This window comes from Artemia franciscana, unplaced genomic scaffold (genome assembly GCF_032884065.1).
Source record: "Artemia franciscana unplaced genomic scaffold, ASM3288406v1 PGA_scaffold_308, whole genome shotgun sequence".
NCBI lineage: Eukaryota > Metazoa > Arthropoda > Branchiopoda > Anostraca > Artemiidae > Artemia > Artemia franciscana.
In genome coordinates, this window is record NW_027062664.1 from 23,556 (window position 1) to 46,373 (window position 22,818).

General features: G+C 34.9%; 1 protein-coding gene across 4 annotated transcripts in view; it reads left to right on the plus strand.

Moving 5' to 3' along the window:
- Nucleotides 1-930: 930 nt before the first annotated feature.
- The window catches only part of LOC136041625 (uncharacterized), a 38,817-nt gene continuing 16,929 nt past the window's right edge, over nucleotides 931-22,818 (plus strand). Inside the window, exons 1-3 of one of the 4 annotated variants that reach the window (XM_065726324.1) lie at nucleotides 931-1,410; nucleotides 7,210-7,312; nucleotides 11,184-13,431. In XM_065726324.1, the coding sequence (XP_065582396.1) occupies nucleotides 11,226-12,242 (1,017 nt within the window). In that variant the 5' untranslated portion in view covers nucleotides 931-1,410; nucleotides 7,210-7,312; nucleotides 11,184-11,225 and the 3' untranslated portion in view covers nucleotides 12,243-13,431. Of the gene's footprint in view, nucleotides 1,411-7,209; nucleotides 7,313-11,183; nucleotides 13,432-22,818 lie in introns of those variants that run through there. The other 3 variants (XR_010621070.1, XR_010621069.1, XM_065726323.1) reach the window with 3 other exon arrangements.

The following is a 22,818-nucleotide window of genomic DNA, read 5'->3' on the forward strand; positions in this document are numbered from 1 at the left end:
GTCGTTCTTGATATATTGCTGAAGTGTCTTATTGGCAACCATAAACACAACGCCTTTTGATTTATTTTAAAACATAATTTAAGTTTAAAGCATATTGGGCCAACTGATAATTGTGGGGGGTTGTCATAATTCATATCCCTAAACACATAGGTGCTGGACCGTTCAACTATGCTGAACAAAAAGGTTGTCTCAAAATTTTGACTCTTCGCGTTTGGAGAATGAATAGGCTTGAGAGAAATGTTGCTTGCCCTCCAATCTCTTGTTACTCTTAAAAAGGGCAACAGACACTTGCACTGTAATGAGAATGCAAGGGGGAGGACTTCCCCTTTCATATATCTAGTAAAAACATTTTAAACAAGTAAAAACTAAAAAGTGAAACTAAAAGTGAAAAAAACTAAAAGTTAAGGGTGTGGGTGGGGTTTGTTACCCTCCAATCACTTTCGACGAGTAAAAAGGGTCCTTTCCATTTCCAATCGAACGAGCCTTTTCCAAAGTGAAAGACACTGGCCCTTTCAATCTCCGATCGAATGGGTTGTTTTTGAAGTTTCTACAACAACAAATGGCCATCTCAAAATTTGTATCAGATGCATTTCGGGAGAACTTGAGGTGTGTTGGGAATGGTATCCATCCTCCGATCATTCTGAATCTTAAAAAGGGCACCAGAAGTTCTGATTACCAATCCAGCTCCCTCCGAAGTTAGTATGATCATCCTTTCTTTATATACCTTATATGCCCCCAGAGCATATCTTACAACCCTTGACCTGAGGGCTCTGGGGTGGGATGTCATTCTCAAAAACATAACAATCGGACCTTCCAATTACGTTAAACAAAGTAGCTAAAACAAAAATTCAAATTTTTGTTTTAAAAATCAATTTGAAAAAAAATATATGAAAATAGAAAACTTTTGTATAGAATCTAGGTCTTTATCTAGTCTCAGTTGGGGAGAGGGAATGAGATGCATTTGTGACGGCAACGTGTGTAATATTTTTAAATGTCGGTATTTAATTAAGAATCGAATGTTAAATTCCTGCTTTTCCCGTCTGATTTCTGCCTTACAATCAATTTTACCCATTGATCCCCAAGTCTCCAATTAATTGCCTTTCTTTCCCTCCAAATCTGCCATAAAGCAAACCGGGCCAGTATCCTTTGAAAGTGTTTAGTGCTCCTTGTGAGTTGTGAACCCCTGTACTGATACAGTTGAAAAGTTGATGATTCTATCCACCCTATTTTACCTTTAACAAAGATAAGATACATTTAGATAAGATTTAACACATTTCATTTGGTTGTAGTTCAGATAAAACCGCAGACACAAGCAGAATCGCAGACAGAATTGCAGACATACAATTTTTTTTCAGTCGAATCGTAGCAGTTGAAAGACCAAGTTACCCTGCTCGAGTTGTTGTAACAAAAGTAAGTAAATTCTGTTTTTGCAGGAAATAGGATTTGAAATATGCTGAGAAAGCTTCAGAAATCAAACATAATTGCATAACAAGCTAATAGATTACTAATTCTGGATTGTATAATTTTTTCAGTATTATTGAAGAGCTCAGTAATTATGTAATTGGAGATTTCAACCCTCCCCCCCCCCACCGCGAAGCCTAAGGGCAAGGGCTAAATGTTATGGAATTTTTAATTGTTTAAATATAGTATATGTTATTAAGAAGAGGTATGCATGTTTGACTTCTACTTTCCCAAAATACGAAGGGCATCAAGATGAGTCTTTCAGGGAATGCTTAGGGGAGTTTTGAACTGCATCATAACATGATAGGTCATCAAAGGTCAGGGCCCACCAGAGGGAGAAAGAGTGGAGGTAGTTACTTCAAAATACCTTCCCGGGGCATACTTTAGTCCATAGACCCATCCATGAAAGTTTCATTTTCATAACCTAGCCCCTTTCCAAGATAGCCAAAAGTAGCTAAAGTAGAATTCTACCCCCCCCCCTACCTGCTATACTTTAACTACCAGGCCCATCCCGCTATACTTTACTCCCAACCCCGCCCTAAAATTTTTGCAAATATAGAGGTGGAATTATAGATTTCCAATGCTTTCTGCCACATGTCCGTCTTATTTTCCGGTTCTCGCTTCGTCACTGTTTATTCACTTTAGGAGTTTACAGATACACGGGTTGAAACAAGAGACGCATTGGGAGAATACATGAGAAATCTAATTTCGTCTATATATTTGCGCATCAAGGAATTGGGGGTAAAGTATAGCGGAGCTGCACGCAAAATTTGTTTGCTATCCTATAATTATTCTGCATATTTTGCAGTAGGAAATCTGGTATTATTCAGAACACACTCAAAAGTGAAGTTAGGTTCTTTCGTGAAACAAACCACGATGCAGGTACATTTTAATGAAACATTTTATACATAGAGGTGGTTAGGTTAAGTTAAGTTAGGTATTTGATATAGTCATAGCCCTAGCCCTGACCTTTGATGACCTTTAAAAATCTTCGTGTTATAAAAGTGAAACCTTGCAAAATACATCTTCTGCTTAGATGAAATACAATAAAATCTGTTTTAAACATCACAACTCGTGCTCAATCCTAATTCTTGAGGCTTCAACGATCCACAAATAGGCTAAATCTCTTAAATTTTGTATTAAAAAAAAAAAAAAAAAAAAAAAAAAAATTATTTGGCTTAAAATTCGACTTGAACAACAGGAGTTGGATTTTCAAAACTAAAACCAGAGAAAAAGAAACTGATAATTGAAAATTAATATAAAAATGTTGTTTTTGTCAAAATATAGGTAAATGTTTACTTTCGTTCCTAGAGTAGAGAACTTAGAAATGCTAATTCTATAAGCGCATCTAAAGCACTTAGAAATGCTATTTCTAGAAGCGCATCTAAATTTGTCTACTTGACAGTTCTACCCTATATAGCTTTTGAAATTTTGGTAAATGTTTATTTCGTTCCAAGTGTTCTAAAGTGCGTATTACTGCATATAGCAAGATTCCGACAATCACATATTGTTTCCTTGTCGTTATTAAAGAAGTGCATCCATTTCTGGTTGACCCTTCTCCTCCATGGAGCAAGCAATGCATAGGTAATGTTACCTCGTTCTCACAGGTAACATTACCTATAGAACGAAGCATGTTAGTCCATGAGCCCCGCGGGAAGCGGGGCGAGGTCTGTATTTGTTTAGTAAACCTCGTTTGAGTTTTTTTTTAGTTTTATTACTCAAGCAAAATCAAAACACACTATATAGAGTACGGTTGTCGAAAGGGCACAACAGCAATGTCTAAGGATCGGCTAAGGGTAATAAATTGACACTTTGAAGGCATGTTAAGAGTGATGTTGAAAAAGGGAAGGAGCACTCTCCCCCGCTTGCCTATTTAGAATCCCCTTGTAACACTGATATACATTTTAAAATCTGATTTTTAAAAATAGTCGCAATGTCTAATAGTTGTGCCTTTGAGGATGCTACACCCCCTCAGCCCCCAGGGTAAGGAATATAAATTATATTTATTTTTTCTGTTTTTTTACTTGCAGGATTTGTCATTGGAAAAGAGAAAAAAGTTTGATCCTGGTGAGTTCAAAAAGGCTAAGGGTATTGAGTCAAAACTCTAAAAAATTTATAGGGATATGTTTATCTAATTTGATATAGAACATCTGGGTTAGCTATCAAAAAGGCATATCTGCAAAATGTTAAGAACAAGTGAGAGCATTACCTAGAATCTTTCAAGGCCACGACTCTTACTGCTGCTATTGCGCCTGTCAATTGAACTACTTTGGAACTGGGACTACTTGTAACTGCCACTGTGTCTGCTCAAAACTAATTTCAGAAAATGTTGGAGGGGGGATGTTGAAAATTGAAAGTTTGATACGGAAAAAAATTACTGTGAAGTTAAAAAAAAATCTTTGATGTTGAAATAGGAATGTTGAAACTTGAACCTTTGGCGATGAAAAACGAAACGATTTTTTTTTACGAATTTTTCTGAAAGAGCAATTCTTCGATGGAAAGCAAAGAGCCTTATTAAACTTAAGGCCAGAAGAAATAATTTACCATAACAATTAGAAAACAGAACGACCATGAATAATTAATAAAGAATATAATAAAACCCAAAATGAGCCAAGATTAAATTAACAATCATAGCAAACCTGCAAATAACAGATATTCATATAAATGAATAAACAATTATTAAAACGAGTAAAAACTGAATTGTATATTCAAGTCAAACTTCAGACCAACAAAAATTCCTACAAATAGAAGTCTGGCTATGGCCTCCTCCTCCCCCGTAAACGCAAAAGTCTAAAGCCAGTTGTGTCATTCATGCTTTATTGAAAAGAATTATAATACTGGTAACAATTTACTGCAGCAGCAAGCCGCCTGTGGCCAACACAGCTGCGTACGTCTTCCACCATTCCAGGGTACTAAAACTGTCCCTTTCCGAACCCTCCCAAGAAGTTCTTGTTTCCCTTAAATATTTCTTTATGATATCCTCCCACCTCATTTGGGGATCACCCGCTTATTTGGGTGAAAAGCTTTCATTGTAAATAACAACTACAGTGAAAATAAGTTATATTATATACCCCCCTCAAAATACCTCCTTGCTTACAGTTCGTTACTACGAATTGTTTGATCCGCAATTTTCTCAAATTTTTCTTTTGGTTGTTATTACGTATATGAGGGATTTGCCCCCTCCTCAGTACGTCGTTTTTTACGCTAGTGTTTTGAATTTGTAAAAAGCTTATTATTCTAATTAAGTGGTCCTTGTATGTCAGTAGTCATTCTTAAATATTTGGAACAAAAAGTCAAACATTAGCATATAGCGTGAGGTATTGAGAAGGGCGCAACCCCCTCATATACATAATAATATCTGTTCGTTCTAAGTTTTAACGTTGTTTCTTACTTTCAGTTGAAAAAAAAACTGTTTTTTTATGTTTAATAACAACCACAAGCCGGACATGCAATATCTTTGCTTTATTATCACATAAAAATCAAAGTTAAGATAATATCAAATGCTAAGATTAGCTGAAATATAACACAAACAAATTATTGTTTATATCAGCCATTATTTAACAAAATTCTAACTTTAGTGTAAAGAGCGAGTTACTCACTAGAAAAAGAAACTTTGTCATATATGTAATATGAGGGGGTTCTCCCACTCGTTAATACATCACACTTTACGCTAAAGCTCAAATATTGCTCCAATTCTTTAAGAGCGTCCCCTGCATCCCAAAAGCCATTTAATTAGAATAGATAGTTCTTTTGAAATTACTAAAAATATTTTAGCATAAAGAGCAAGGTAAAGATATGGGGGCGAACCCCGTCATATACATAATAATTTCTCTTCGATTTAATGTCTAATGTTACTCCTTACTTTCAGTTGAAAAAACTTGTTTTTAAAAAAATTTAATTTCTGATTGTTTTTGAATAATGCTGGGGAATCCAGCACACCTTTTTCCCCCATGAAAAATGCCTCCATGGGAAGATCCTCCCATTTAAACCTCTCAAACCCTGACCCCCTCCCCCACACCAAAAAAATACCCCATGAAAATGTTTGTATACTTCCCAATACCCCATACTATATACAAACATTGGGCAGCTTTCATAACTTGCAGCCCTTCCCCTGGGGACTGTGGGGGATTAAGTCGTCCCCAAAGACATAGTTATTAAACTTTATAGTATGCTGAACAGAATGGCTATCACAAAATTTTTATTCGGTGACTTTGGAAAAAATTGAGCGTAGGAAGGGGCCTTGTCACCCTAAATTTTTTCACTTAGAAAGGCCACTATAACTTTTAATTTCTGTTTAAATGAGGCCTCTCGCTAAATTACAGAGCCATAGGGTCGATACGATCATCCCTCGGGAAACAAAACAACAAAAAATCAAATAAACACGCATCTGTGATGTTTTTTCTGGCAAAAAATACAAAATTCTACATTTTTACAGTTAGGAGCGTGATACCTCTCCAGTATGGTTCTCTGATACGCTGAATCTTATTATGTGATTTTCATTAAGATTCTATGACTTTTAAATGGTGTTTAATGGTGTATCGTGTGGTATTTTTGAGTTTGATATTTAGAAGGCACTCGTGTCTCAGAGCTCTTATTTAAAATCCCGACCTCATCAGGTGACACTGGAGGGGGAAACCAGAAATCTTGGAAAACGCTTAGAGTGGATAGATCGGGATGGAACTTGGTGGGTAGAATAATCAAATGTCGCAGATACGTGGTTTACGTAATCAGACTGAATCCACTCTCTTTAGGGGATTTAGGGGGGGGGGGGTCAAGTTCTTTGGCGAGTTTGGTGCTTCTGGATGGCCTAGGACGATAAATATTGGTAGGCGGGTCAGGAATCTGCACAAATTGACTTGATAAAGCTGTTTTCCCTAATTTGACCATGTGGGGGGCTGAAGGGAGAGGAAAAAGTAGAAAAAATGAGGTATTTTTAACTTACGACTGGGTGTTCGGATCTTAATGAGTTTAGAAGGACCTCGTGTCTCAGAGCTCTTGTTTTAATTCCCGACCAGCATTAAGCCTCTGATTTTCCTTTCAATTAAGCTTTTGATTCTTAGAATTTTGCTAGAGCTCATGCCATATGAACTCTTGGCTCTTCCGACCTCGTCACAAGTGTCCTATGAGCTCTTAGCTTTCGTTTATTCAATTTTATTTTTTTAATGCTGAAATAGACGAATGTTTTGATGCTAAATTTGACTTCTTATCCCTAATGGTTACGGAGATGTTGGCTTCGATAGACGTATCCCGTCAAATGGACCGCTACTTAAGTAGTTTAGTATTTGAGAAAAACTTCGCCAAATACCAGATAAATGCTTTATAATATGCCAGATAAAGCCAATTAAAAAAAGAAAATTAGGAAAAATCTTTAGAGAATCTAGGGTTGTATCTAGTCCCAGCAGGGGACCCATGAAGAGATGTATTTGTCAAGGCAATTTATGTAATATTTGAAATACGGTTGTATTATAAAAAATCAAATGGTAAATTCCTCTTTTTCCCATCTGATTTCTGCCTTACAATCAAACTTATCCATTGATCCCAGTCTCCATTTAATTGCCCTTCTTCCCTCCAAACCTTCCATAAAGCAAACAGGGCCAGTATCCTTTGCAAGTGCCTAACGTATGCTCCTTGTGAGTTGTGGACCCCTGTGTTGACACACAGTTGAAAAGTTGATCATTCTATCCATCCTATTTTCCTCGGATTTCAAACCTTCAATACAGATAAATGTCACATTTCATTTGGTTATAGTTTACATAATATACATCAGTAGCAGAGTTGCAGACAATTTCTTTGTAGTCGAATTGTAGCAGTTGACACATAAGTTTGACGTACGGAAGCTCTGGTAACAAAAGTAAGTAAATTCTATTTTTGCGGTAATTAGGGTTTGAAATCTGCTGGGAAAGCTTTAGAATCAATCATAAATGTATAACAAGCTTATAAATTACTAATTCCGAACTAATGCCTTAGTTCGTACTAATTACGTTTTACTAATGCCTTACACTAACCCCCAAAGGGCAATTCCCCCTCCCCCCTTCAAAACTAATTCCATATTTATCTCAAGGTTAAATGACAGTTAGAATGCTTCCACCTTTCATCTACAAAAAATTGAAAATTTCTATTTTTCTCCAAAGAAAGATCGCGGATGTGTGTTTTTTCTTTATGACTTAAAGATTCATTCTGTGTTTTTTTACATTTTCACGAGTCAGAAAAATTACGGGTAAAGGAGGTTCGAACACCCTAACCACGCTTTAGATAAAGCGTTATATATTCATTCTAAATCCATGTATCATGAATGTACTCATTAATTTGTTATCCCCAGAAGCATCTGATTGATATTTCGAAGAGGCCTATTTTATACTTTTTCTGTAGATGCTCAGTTTTCTAAGGGAAAAATTTTCTGAGGAGGACACCTTGCACCGATTACTTTGCCCTAAGCAATTTTGAGAAAACCTACCTTAAAAAAAAAATCCAAGTAAAATTTTGTTTTCGGTGCAATCTTAAGACATGTTAAGTCCCAACTAAGAAATGTGAGATATTTCTAAGTTTGTACAAAGTGGGTAGAAATTGGACACTGGCATTGAGAAATCATGAACACAAGGTGGCATTTTCGTTTAATTATGTATATTTTTTACTAATGAAAATGTTCGTAAAAAATTAAAAGTTCTAGTTGCCTTTTTAAGTAATCAAAAAATTGGAGGGCAGCTAGGCTTCCTCCCTCGCTCCTTCTTTCTCAATATCTTCTGATTACAACTATGAGAAAGCCATTTAGCCAAAAAAAAATAATATAAAAATTTGGTTAATTATTTATGTGCGGAGAGCCAAGATCAAAACATGCATTAATTAGAAAACGTCCAGAAATTAAATATAAAAAAAAGTTTTTTTTAAATGAAAGTAAGGAGCGACATTAAAACTTAAAACGAACAGAAATTACTCCGTATATGAAAAGGGCTTTTCCTCCTCAACTTTAGCTCTTTACGCTGAAGTTTTTACTGTTTTAAGAAGTAGAGTTAAGAGGAAGAGTCAAACGTTAGCATAAAGAGCGAGGCGTTGAGGATAAAAAGCCCCTTTCATATACGGAGTAATTTCTGTTCGTTTTAAGTTTTAATGTCGCTCCTTATTTTCATTTAAAAAAACTTGTTTTTTTATTTAATTTATCTCTTAAAAACACCAATTCCTTAGAAAGATATTAAGCATTGCTTAAGAATGAAAAATATCATTAGATCAAAACCAAGGAGATTCACCTTAAGCTCAAACCACTCAACCACATATTTTTTTCGAATATTTAAAAATGTAGCTTAGCTAAAAATATATTTTGAAAACGATTTTTTGGATGAAAATTTTGTATTTCTTAAGGTAGGCCTACTTTTGTTGGATATAATAATGAAGCTGATTTTAAAAGTTTTGATTTGACACAATTGTGGGTTTCTTTTATAATTAGGAACTTGATTTTTTTAACATTTTCCGAAATTCTCCTTTTTTTATAAACTTTACCTTTTATAATTCAAAAGTTACATAAGAATATCTGAACATTTGCAAATAAATTAACATTAAAGTTTAAAATAAGTATATAAAATGTCCTGTAATCAAACAGTTCGTAGTAGTAAGGAGCGACCCCGGCTCAATAGTAACCGAAACTCTAAAAAACTGAATTTTGATACCAATAGTTACATCAAAATTCACATTTTAATGCTGATTTTAAATATATGCTTCATCAAGTTTAGTCTTACCCATTAAAAGTTACGAGCCTGAGAAAATTTGCGTTATTTTAGAAAATTAGGGGGAAACATCCCCTAAAAGTCATAGAATCTTAACGAAAATCACACCATCGGATTCAGCGTATCAGAAAACGTTAATATAAAGTTTCAAGCTCCTATCTACAAAAATGTTGAGTTTTATAGTTTTTGCCAGAAGACAGATCACGGAAGCGTGTTTATTTGTTGTGGTTTTCTTTTCCAGTGGTGATCGTATCGACCCAGTGGTCCTAGAATGTCGCAAGAGGGCTCAGTCTAACGGAAATTAAAAGTTCTAGTGCCTTTTTCAAGTGAACAAACAATTGGAGGGGACCTAGGCCCCCTCCCGTGGACATTTTCCCCCAAACTCACCGGATCAAAATTTTGAGATAGCCATTCTGTTCAACTTAGTCGAAAACCTAATAACTATGTCTTTGGAGACGACTTAATCCCCCCACAGCCCCCGGGGAAGGGGCTGCAAGTTATGAACTTTGACCATTATTGACATATCGTAATGGTTGTTATGAAGTATACTGACGTTTTTAGGGGGACTTTTTCACGTTTGGGTTGGTCGGGGGTTACGTGGGAGGATCTCATGGAGGAATTTATCATCCGGGAAGAGAATCTCCATTAAGGGGGTACAGGATTTTCTAGCATTATTTAAAAAAAAACAATGAGGAAATAAAAAAAAATTCAAGTGGAAGTAATGAGTAGCATTAAAACTTAAAACGAACATAAAATATTACGTAGATAAGGGGTTTCGTCTCTTCAACAATACCTTGCTCTTTACGATAAAGTATTTTTAGTAATTTCAACTATTTATTCTCCGGCCTTTGTGATTAAGGGTCATTCTTAAAAGATTTGGGATAAAATTCAAGCTTTAGTTTAAAGAGCGAGGTATTGACGAGGGGGCAGAACCCCTCATATGCGTAATAAAACTACGCAAATATAGAAGTTCGTTGCGTAAGTTAATTCGTAAGTTAAGTATGTTTATTACTAATAACGTCCGTACAAACAATAAAATAATCTAGTTGAATTTTTAAGTAACAAAATCGGAGGGCAACTAGGCCTCCCCCCCCACCCCCTTTTTTTAAAATCATCCGATCAAAACTATGAGAAAGCCATTTAGCAAAAACTAAATAAATTAATATGAATATTTCGTTTTAATTATTCGTGTGCGGTTAGCCAAAATCTAAACATGCATTAACTCAAAAACTTTCAGAAATTAAATTAAAAAAACAAACAAGTTTTTAACTGCAAATAATGAGCGATATTTAAACTGAAAACGAACAGAAATTATTCCGTATATGAAAAAGGTTGTCCCCTCCGCAACGCCTCGCTTTTTACGCTAAAGTTTTTTTCATTGTTTTAAAGAGTAGACTTGTGACATAGTCAAACTTTAGCGTAAAGAGCGGGATTTTGAGGAGGGGACAACCCCTTCCATATGCGGAATAGTTTCTGTTCGCTTTAAGTTTTAATTTCATCCCTTACTTGCAGTTAAAAAAACTTGTTTAAAAAAAATTTAATTCCGAAAAAGTTTGGCTATGAGCTGTGTTGGATTGATATTGATTGACCCGTTTGTGGTTATAGCTACTCCACATGTTGTTTTATTTGTTTTTATGTGCAACAAGCGAAACCTTTCTTCGTTTCGGCTATAGTAACTAAATAATTAATTCCACTATTTTGTCAGATACTACAAATACTACTGCTAACGTGCTAACAACTTAATGCAGCAACAAGTCCCCTAAGGTCATCAGTTCTAGATGATAATCTGTTTGATACATTTAACCATTGGCATCAATTAGGAGAGGGGATCAAAACATATTATAAGTCGAGAGGGGGTAAAAATTGGCCTCTTATACAAAAATGCCAAAATAATGTATTTTGACGGATGTACTCCAAAAAAGCCATTTTCAAAATATATTTTGACGAATTTACTCCAAAAAAGCCATTTTCAAAATATATCTCATGCCATTTCCTTTTTTATTATAGGGTTCAGGTTATTCAAGTTTATGCTGCGCAACTGAGGAAACAATGGCCGAATCTCCTTCACCTTTTATTGCACTCTTAAACAAACTGACGATAACAGACAGTTCCATAGTTACTATACGATGCAATGATGGAGATGTTAAAGTTAAGAAAAGCCTTTTAACAACAGTAAGCAATGTTTTCAAGTGCATGTTTGAAAATGATTTTATTGAGAAGAGAACCAACGTGGTTGTGGCAAACGATATCCATTTTGAAACGATGCAATTTATCATCCAATATTATGAAAATGGAACTGTTCATGGTTACAAAAAAGTTAACAAGGAAGGATTTGACTATATTGTTGAGAAATATGATTTGTTTGGGATCAAGGATGATATTGCAGAAAAACTACTTGGTGAATACAGACAAGGTGAAAATTTAAAACTCCTTGAAGCTTATTTTTTAATTTCCAACAGTCCAAAGTCTAAGATTGGAGCATTAAGAGAACTTGCGCGCATTGCTGTACAAGGAAAAGTAGTTCCAAATTTTGTTAATGCATTTACTGTTGAGGATTTTACAAAATTCTCGGAAATGTGTTGTGATATGCTACGTCAATCAAAGATGGATACTTGGAAATGCTTTTTGAATATATTCTACAGTTGGACGTCGGAGAATCCTGAAGAAAGATCTATAGCGTCGTTAAAAATCCTATCACTGATTAACTTGCAAAACTTTCCATTGCCCGAAGTTCTCATAATGTTTGTGAATTTGAAGCTTGGAGAGGAATTTAAAACAATGAAGTTAGTCCTAGAGAAATCTTTGGGTTCTTTGTTGAAGGTTGAAAAATATGACCAGTATTTAAAATCGTCTTCGATAAAAACTTATTGTATTAAATGCAAGCATTGTAATGAGCCCCCTTATCATTTTTCATCGGAGTGCAAGGGAATACATCTGTGTAATACTTGTTTACAAAATCTACAAAATCTTGCTACAAAATCTTGGTGCTGCACACGGTGCAGCACAAAATCTTTGTGCTGCTTAAATAGTGAAACAAATATTTATGGGTGCTCAATTTCAAAATAATACATTTCTATGTGGCTTATATTTTTTTGCTACTTACCGTACTTTTACTTTTGTTTGGATAATTTTATGTATTTCTATGATTATTTTTCTGATTCAACCACCTTACATATTTCACTGAAACGCAAGGGTATCAAGAATATACTGGATATCCCAAGGCAAATTCTCCAAAGAATTAAAAAACAACCAATCTTAAATTAATGTAAAAGTAACATATAGTTTAATAAAATGTTCTTCAATGAAAAGGAATCAGCCAGTAAGGAATCCCCCGTTATTGAAAAATTTGTAGATAAATCTTAGTCAAAAATTAGTTGGAATGCACAAGAAAAGAATTGAAATGAACCCAAATTGTAGATGTCGACTCTTGGTGGATAAAACTCAAGCTTCAGGAATACATCTTTATTAGTTTAGCTCCAAAATGAGATTTGAATAAAGACCCAACATTGTACGCTTTATTTGGTCTCATTAAGTATTCCTATATTTGACATTAGATGACGTAAGCAGCGCTGGTGAATTTATCAGGATTCCTCCACCCTGATTTAATTCTCATCATTCAAAAAATTATTTTTTATGAAAGCCTGTGTTTTGTTGAGAAACTAAAGAAAAATTCTGGCATCTCTTCAAAAAAGAAATAAATTTCAAACTTTACTACGATCGTATAATTTACCAGCCAGTCAAATATTTATGCGAATAGTAATGGTATTATGGATTTTGATGGTTAAACAGAAATCAAAGAACATGGCTATAAGGAGCTTAAGTATGGTAAGTTAAAATGTTAAATATGTTCATAATTTGCTAAAAAAAAAGCAAATTTAAAATGTTAAATATGTTCGTAATTTGCTAAAACATGCAAATTTAAAATGTTAAATATGTTCATAATTTTCTAAAAAATGCAAGCATTGAGTTTGTAAATTCCGATTCAAATGAAAAGTGTCCAATATTTTTCTAAAATGAAATCTGTTCAATAGTTTTTCTCGTAAAATTTGTCTCTTAAAGGGTTTCTAAACAATCATTTGAAGGCGGTGTTGAAATATTATTTGATATTAAAATTCAATGTATAGTATTTGAAACTTGATAACGCACAAGTATAGTCACTTGAAAAGCGGTTTGACTTTCCTCATTTTATTTTGTGTCTTTTGCCTATGTTTTAATTATATATTTGAGATATCTGAATAAAATAACTATTTAAATAGTTACATGTGTTATAAAAACTTTATCTGAGACAACTATAGGCTTACTTGTTGGTAAAAGTGGCCGGATAGAAGATTTTCAAAATTGTATATTTCAATACACCAACTTAAATTAGTGCAACTACTAATAAAAATTCCTTGCAGCACCAACCTTGCCTTACGTCAGCACATCTTTAATTGTTCTTTTTCTAGCTCACACTGCTAGAGCTTGAGGCTCAAAAGGACCCCTTTCATTTAGCTTTTGCCTTCTTTTGACTGTTTTTGTCCCATTTGGGAGCGTGTTCTTCTGTCATTGCCGACAAAGACTATGGTTTATCCATCTTAAAGCCCATTCATAAAAATAATAGATGTTGGAATATGACACTTTTTTGCAAAGCTTATTGTTTAATTCTCCGCGCCATAATTTTTATTTTTTTTTACTTGACCTCGTTATAAATTAAATAAAAAAAAACAAGTTTTTTCAACTGAAAGTAAGGAAGGGCATTAAAACTTAAAACGAACAGAAATTATTCCTTATATGGAACGGGTTGTTCCATCGTTAACACTCCGTTCTTTACGCTAAAGTTTGACTCTGTCACAACTCTAGTTTTAAAACAATAAAAAAACTTTAGCGTAAAGAGCGAGGTGTTGCGGAGGGGACAACCCCTTTCATATACGGAATAATTTCTGTTCGTTTTAAGTTTTAATGTCGCTCCTTACTTGCAGTTAAAAAACTTTTTTTTTAATTAAATAACGGCGGTAAGTCCTGCTCCCAGTCCATGGAAAATTCCTTCCCTTCAAGGCAAATCTCTCGAAATTAGCATATTAATTTTTTTTTGTGGCTAAATGACTCTCATAGTTTTGATTGGATGATTTTTAGAAAAAAGGAGGGGGGGGGGTAAGAGGCCTATTTGCGCTCCAATTTTTCGGTTACTTAAAAAGACAACTAGAACTTTTAATTTTTTTTACGAACGTTTTTATTAGTAATAAATATACGTAACCTACGAATTAGCTTACGTAACGAGCTTCTACATTCGTGTATTTTTATTACGTGTTCTCGCTCTTTACGCTAAAGTTTTTTATTGTTCTAAAAAAAAGAGTTATGACAAAGAGGGGTTGAGGACAACACCTACCTTGAGGACAACTTAAGCGTAAAGAGCGAGGTGTTGAGGAGGGGACAACCCCTTTCATATACGAAATAATTTCTGTTTGTTTTAAATTTTAATGTCGCTCTTTACTTTAGTTGAAAAAACTTATTTTTTTAATTTAATTTCTGAACGTTTTTGAACAAATGAATGTTTTTATTTTGGCTCTCCGCACAAGAATGATTAATTCAACTTTAATGAGTGATTAATTCAACTTTAATAAATTTAATTAATTCAAAACAAATAATTAATTCAAAGCTTTAGCGTAAAGAGCGGGGTGTTGAGGAGGGAGCAGCTGATTTCATATACGAAGCAGTTTCTGTTCGTTTTAAGTTTTAATGTCGCTCCTTACTTTCAGTTAAAAAAAAACTTGTTTTTTATTTAATTTTGAACGTTTTTGAACTAATGCATGTTTTGATTTTGGCTCTCCGCGGATGAATAATTAAAACGAAATTTAGGGGTGTTTTCCCTATTTTCTAAAATAAGGCAAATTCTCTCGGCCTCATAACTTTTGATGGGTAAGTCTAAACTGAATGAAAATTATATAATTAAAAAGCGATTCTTTTGATGTAACTATTGTTATAAAAATTGTTGGGTTTTCTAGCAAGATCCATCCAATGGTACCCCACCATTTTGGTTTCCCAACATTTTCAGCCTCGTTATCAGTTTCTTTTGAATATTTGTTTTCGTGATAAATTTACTGCTAAGATAAACCTATGTAATATGTCTTGTTCCCTAATTAGTTTAAAAGATTTTTTTAAGCATTTAAATTTCGGCTGCAATGGGCTGGTCGATCACTCTTTACTAGGCAGCAGGTGTTGCTCTGCAAATGATATGCACTGATTCAATTAAGCATTTACATCTAGCCGTGGACAATTCCTTTTCAATATAATTAGAGTATACTAGCTGTTGGGGTGGCGCTTCGGGCCCCCACCATATATATATATATATATATATATATATATATATATATATATATATATATATATATATATATATATATATATATATATATATTTATATATATATATATATATATATATATATATATATATATATATATATATATATATATATTTATATATATATATATATATATATATATATATATATATATATATATATATATATATATATATATATATATATATATATATATATGTTTTTTACAACGTAAAACTTGCGAATATACAACATTCTTCGCTGTCCCATTGTCTGTGCATATAAATAGATTGTCAGGTTTACCGACTCTTGAACATGCAACATATCATGGTCCATGGGAAAACAATCCGTATTCAGATCTATACCTCATGATTCTAATGATTGCCCTTGAGCTTTGTTGATGGTGATTGCTAATCGACCATTCCCTGTGTCGCCGTCGTCATTTATATATCCCCCTGTGTCCCCCGGCGTCCCCGTTGTAGTTGTGTCCCTGTGTCCAGGTTGTCATTTATATTCCCTGTGTCCCGGTCGTCATTTGTGTCCCGGTGTCCCAGTCTGTGATTTCTCTTTGAGTATCCTGGGCGTCATTTATATGCCTTGTGTCCCGGTGTCCCGGTCGTCATTTGTGTCCCGGTCTGTATATACATTCGTTTTTGAATTGGTCTTTTTTTTAGTTTTTAGTTTTTTACCTTTTTTTTAGTTTTTTTAGTGATACCTCATGATTCTAATGATTGCCCTTGAGTTTTGTTGATGGTTATTGCTAATCGAACATTCCCTGTGTCCCCTTCGTCATTTATATATCCCCCTGTGCTCCCCGGCGTCCCCGTTGTAGTTGTGTCCCTGTGTCCCGGTCGTCATTTATATTCCCTGTGTCCCGGTCGTCATTTATATTCCCTGTGTCCCGGTCGTCATTTGTATTCCGGTGTCCCGATTTGTATATGCATTCGTTCTTGAAATGGTATATAATGAAATAAATTTTTGTATTTTTCCCCTTTTTTTCTTTTTAGTTTTTTTGGTTTTTACTTTTATTTTAGTTTTTTCAGTTTTTTTTCTTTTTTCTTTTTAGTTTTTTTTTTTTTTTTTAAGTTTTGTTTTTCCCCTTTATTTTTCATTTTTTTCCTTTTTTTTCTTTTTTTTTAGTATTTTTAGTTTTTTAGCTTTTTTAGTTTTTATATTAGTTTTTAGTTTTTTTTTCTTTTTAGTTTTTTTGTAGTTTTTACCTTTTTTTTAGGTATTTTAGTGTTTTTTTTTTACTTATGTCCTGGTCGTCATTTATACTCCCTGTGCCCCGGTTGTCATTTGTGTCCCGGTGCTTTGTTGATGGTGATTGCTAATCGAATATTCCTTGTGTCCCGGTCGCTTTCTCTTTGAGTGTCCCGGTTGTCATTTATATTCCCTATGTGCCGGTGTCCCGGTCGTCATTTGTGTCCCGATGCCCCGGTCTGTAATTTCGTCAGTCGACAAACATGACGTCAGTCAACACACAAACATGACGTCACCCGACAGACCCACACACACACACACAACTTATTTTTATATATATATAGATTTGAGTTCATTGAAGTTTAGCTGTTCGAATTCAGCTATCGAAATGTTTCTTAACGATCTTACTGAACTTTTCCTATCCATGCTTGATGACTTTCTATTTCCTTGACTTCTATTGTCTAAACTTTGTTTTTTGACTTCTTGCAAAGTTTTCTTCAACTGCTTACCTAGCCTGCTCCTTGCCTGTTGCACTTCTTACAGATTCATTGCATCCAACGTCCCTACCTTCCTAAGACCGGGTCCTAGGAACAGGTCTATGAATACTCCCTTGCAAAATTTTTAATGCAAATGATATATCTTCAATCCAAGTTTAGCGAGTTTTAATTAGTTCTTTGTGCTTAAAATCTCATCTATGATTTTATTTTTCGAATTTTTCTTTGACATTTAGTGCCTACTTTACTAGGTCAAATAAACTTAAATTTGGAGATGAAAAACGCGAAGATAAGAAAAGAGGAAAAAAGTGAAATGTTAAGAATAAGTAATAAAAAATAAGGTACAATTTTTCAACTTTAGACTTAAAAAAGATAGTTTTACCAGCAAATAATTAGAACAAATATCTGATGGAGCTTCAAAAACCTCCCTTTCTTCGTCCAAGGACTTTCGGCTCCAATTGGGTAATTGAAAAACTAAAAAGTAATTGGCTTTACAGTTCCTGGCTCTTTTGGATTTTCCTGGCTCTTGGTATCTACCTAGTGACATATAGCGATCGTAAATTCTGTCTGTCGGTCTGTCTGTCTGTCCCAGTTTTGCTACTTTAGGCACTTTCAGGTAAGCTAAGACGATGAAATTTGGCAGGCGTATCAGAGACTAGACCAGATTAAATTAGAAATTGTCGTTTCCCTGATTCCACTATCTGGGGGGAGTGGGGGGACGGTTAAAATTTGAAAAATGAGGTATTTTCAACTTACGAACGGGTGATCGGATCTTAATGAAATTTGATGTTTTGAAGGATATCGTGTCTCAGAGCTCTTATTTTGAATCCCGACTGGCATTAAGCTTCTGATTTCCCTTTTAAAGCAATCTGTTGATTCTTAGAAATTTGCTAGAGTACATAGCAGCTGAGCTCTTGGTTCTTCCGATCTCGTCACGAGTACCATATGAGTTCTTAGCTCTTGTTGTTTTGGTAAAATGTCATTATGATTAGTCTTTAAATAAATTTTGTCAGTTTTTCTCGTAAATTTTAAATTATAAGTTTATCTCAATGAGTTATCCAGGTTTAAAACAATCTTCAAACTTTTTCAAATTATACCATTACTAGTTTTTTCAGTGCACTTTCCAATATCTTAGGTCTCTTCTACATCTTGTCGTTTATCTTACTTTGTTAAAGATCGGGAGAAAATATATAGCTATATGGCTTGTTAGCAGTAATTGTACTAGTCATGTCCCATACCCAACCATAAGGCAGTTGCTGTTAAAATAACTGTCTTCTCTCTTCTTTCGAACTCCTGGCCCTACTCGCTACGGCTCAGATTATGCATGAATAATATTCCTCATGAACCGCTTTGTTAGGTGTAATCGCTTTGAGACGGTTACGAAAAAGTGGAGTGTGCGCCTCTTTCATTATATTTTAGACACAACACATACAAATGCGTTCTAAGTGTTGAACAGTTATGGTCCCAAAGTTTGAGGTGCAAAAAAAAGAAGCTTGCTTTGACTGTTAATGTGCTTGCTGTAAATTTTCCCAGATTCATGCGTATTGCAACTATCAAATTGCTTGAGATTTATCAATCACCCCTTTACCCTACTTTGAAACTTAATGGGGTGATTTATCAATCACCCCTTTACCCTACTTTGAAACTTAGTGCTGTTCCTGCTTATCGATTTTTGGTATCATTATTCTCGGGTTCCTTCTCAAAGCTCAATGCCACGAAATCAAGATAATAGCGAGGAACAAGTCTTGAGTAAAACTGAGAGTTGTGCCTTTAGAACAGAAAAATCAAAATTCTAGTTTTTGCAGACTACCAGGATGTAAAATGTCAATATTGATGTGCACACCATGCCAATGTATTTTCTGCTTGACCGAAAACAACAATTGCTTTTTAAAATCGCACGAAGAGTTAATAAATATTTGAATTTTTTTTCAAAAGTCGATTTATTTTAATACTTTTAGCTGGACAGCATCCAAATGTCCTAATTTACCGACTTTCTCAGGGGCTAATAAAAGGACCAGAAAAGCTTATTACCCTCTATCGTATTTTATAAGCTGATTATGAAGGAAACAGCTAAATTGGGGATGTATTTCTATTTTCGGGAGGCTACAATTAGTACCTTGGAAATCAGTACCTACAATTGGAAAGTTAGTTTCCAATTGATCAATTTTCTTGGCACCGAGTGGCTTATCGCTTTTTAATCCTTATTTAGTTTAAATCAGTTTGGGACTTCAACTTCAATTTAAAATAATTTCATGATTTTAAAATAATTTCATAGCCTTCAGGAACTCATTCATTTTGCATACATTTTTTAATTCAGGATACTCAAATTATTTGCATAGTCTTTCCCCATGTTTATTATAGCAATTTTGAAATTGCTTTACAAAAAAACGGCTATTACAAAAAAAAACTTGAATACCTCCAAAACCATGAATGCTGGGGCCCCTGGACAATTTCCCTTAATATCTTAGTTGTGAAATTGGGTCATCAAAGAGACACGAGACAAACAAAAGTATTGCGTATAGGAATCTTGGCAAATTCATCCAGTACAAAATTTCCCTTGGAAGTTCCTCCCCCTTCGGGAATTTTCCTCCCCACGGGAGATTATTCCAGTTGAAGATCCTCCTTGAAGAAATTCTCCCCTCTCCCCGAAAAATGTATGTATGCACTCCAATAAAAAAAAATATTTTACGTAAGCAGTGGACGAATATCCCGACTTACAAACTTTTCCCAAGGGGCTCTAGGGGGTTACGTTAGCCTCAAAGACATAGTTATTGGTCTTTTGAACTATGTTAAACTAAATGGCTATCTTAGAATTGGATCAGATTTTTAGCAAAGAAAGATGTTAGGTGGGCCAGTTGCCCTCCAATCTCACCAAATCCAATATGCCTCCGGAGATGCCCCCACAACCCAAGGTAAGGTTAATTTACAACGCCAAGTTATCCTTGCGGTCTCTATATATGAGCTTCAATGGTCTACACTGTCTACAGTGAAGTAATTGGCAATTTTTACGTCTCAGTGCATCCCTAATGGTGATAGATACTTAGTTTTGGCCCATTCCGGAAGGTGGCCGGCGACCCCCCCCCCCCCCTCAAGAAAATATCTCCAAGGGAAATACCCCCTGAAAAATACTTCCCGTCAAACCCGCTAGGAAAGCTCCCCACCCCACCCAAGAAAATATTCCTATGGAAAATACACCCGTACAAAATACCCCTGTATTTAGTATATAGAATCAACCTGACCTTGCCTAATATAGGTTCTAAGAATACTTCAAAAAAGAAGTTTTTTTTTCAGAGGAAAAAAAACTTGACCCAAAAGTAACTCTAAAAAAGGAATTTTGATAACAATTCATCAGCCAAAAGATTTCGCTTTTTATGCTAAGTCTTTCCATAAAATCCAAAACCATGAAGTTACCCATCAAAAGCTGCGCGCCTAATAAAATGTTTTTGGTTTAAAAATAAAAGCCAGGAAACAACAACAACAAAAAATCAACCGATTTAAGTTAAAATCAGAACGTTAGAATCATCACATCACAAAACCCAATTAATGAGGTTTCAAGATTTCTATCTGCAAAAATATAGAATTTTGTATATTTTGCCAGAAGGAAGATAACAGATGCCCTTTTTTTGACAGGGAATGATTATATCAATCCGATGGCTCTAAAACACCGGGAGAGGGCACAATAAAACGGAAATTAAACATTTTAATTTGCTTCTTAAATGGCCAAAAGTTGGGAGTGCAAATAGTCCCCCTGCTTTTCCCCCAAAGATAACCGATTAAAATTTTTAGAGCCATTTGGTTTAGAATGGTTCAAAGGTCCAATAATTATACCTCTGAGATGACTTGAAAATCCCCACTCACAGCCCCATGGGGAAGGGCTATTAGCTATGCAATTTTTCCATTGAGAAAAGTATAGACATTTTCAATGGGTATTTTTCAGTAAGGGGGGGGGGGGTCCTTTCAATTTCCAATCGAACGAGCCTTTTCCGAAGTAAAAGGCACTGGCCCTTTCAATCTCCAATCGAATGAGCTATTTTTGAAGTTTCTATAACAACAAATGGCCATCTCAAAATTTGTATCAGACGCATTCCGGTAAAACCTGAGGGGTGGGAGGTGGAATGTTATCCATCCTCTGATCATCCTGAATCTTAAAAAAGGGATTAGAAGTTCTGATTACCAGTCCAATGAGCCCTTTCGAAGTAAATATGATCATCCTTTCTTTTTATACCTTATATGCCCCCATATTATATCTTACAACCCTTGTCCTGAGGGCTCTGGGTTTTCATCCTCAAAGACATAATATCTGGACCTTTCAATTATGTTAAACAAAATGGCTAAATCAAAAATTTGATTGAATGAGTTTGGAGTTAGGAGGGGGGTTAATTGCCCTCCAATCACTTTCGACTATTCAAAATGGCACTGGCTCTTTTAATTTCCAATCAAATGAGCTGTTACCGAAGTTTCTGCGACAACATATGGCCATTTCAAAAATTCTATTAGATGTATTTTGGGAAAATACAATGTTGGGGGGGGGGGGGGGTATCCACCCTCCAAGCACTTAGAGTCTAAAAAAATACACTGGAACTTCTGATTACAAATCCAATGTGTCCCATCCAAAATTTATAAGATCGAATTATCTATATGGGCCTTATATTCCGCAAGGGTATAACTTAGAGCCCTCTGGGAGGTTGTCATCCTCAAAGACATAATTTTCGGACCTTTCAATTACGTTGAAAAAATGGCTATCTCAAAATTGGGATTGGTTGTGTTTCGAGAAATCGTTGGTGTGGGAAGGGGCTTAGTTACCCTCCAATCATTTTTGACCATAAAAGGGGCACTAGTCCTGTCATATGAGCTCTTTTCAAAGTTTCCAAGACAACAAATGACCATTCTAAATTTCTGTCAGATCAGTTTCGGGAAAAAACGAGGTGTTGGGGGGATCCCCCCTCCAATCACTCTGAGTCTTAAAATGGCACTAGAACTTCTGATTACCCATCTAATCACCTCCCTTAAGTTTATATGATCATCTCTTCTATATATACACACTATATGCTCCCAGAACATATCTTATATCCTCAAATACATAATTTCCTGACCTTTTAACTACTTCATACAAAATGAGTATCTAAAAATTTCGATTAGACTTGTTTGGGGAAATGGTGTTTGTGGGAGGAGGGGTGAGTTGCCCTCCCATCACTTTCGCCTATTAAAAAGGGCACGGCCTGTAAAGTGTCTACTTCTCTGTACTCTCTTCTTTGGAGTCTTATGGTATTGTTGGACTACAATGAGGAGTTCGATCGGCGGAAGATGTCTAGGGTCTCTAACCTTCATAAAGTATATATGTAGAATATAAAATGTTTATTTATACATATGTCTGTCCATGGATTATTCTTTATGGTTGATTGTGCATGGCTATGCTGTTTGACCCATGTGATTGTATGGATGAGTAGCGTTAAGGCCTCGTTCAAGTGCTAGTCTATATTAATCACTAATGTAGGAAAACAGTCTTCCTTTTTTTTCTTTTCTTTTTTTTTTAATGTGTTTGTGCTGTTTCATTGGTGATTTCTGAGAACAGAAACAGAATTAGAACTGATAATTTTAATTTAATTGATAATTTTAATTGCTAGCT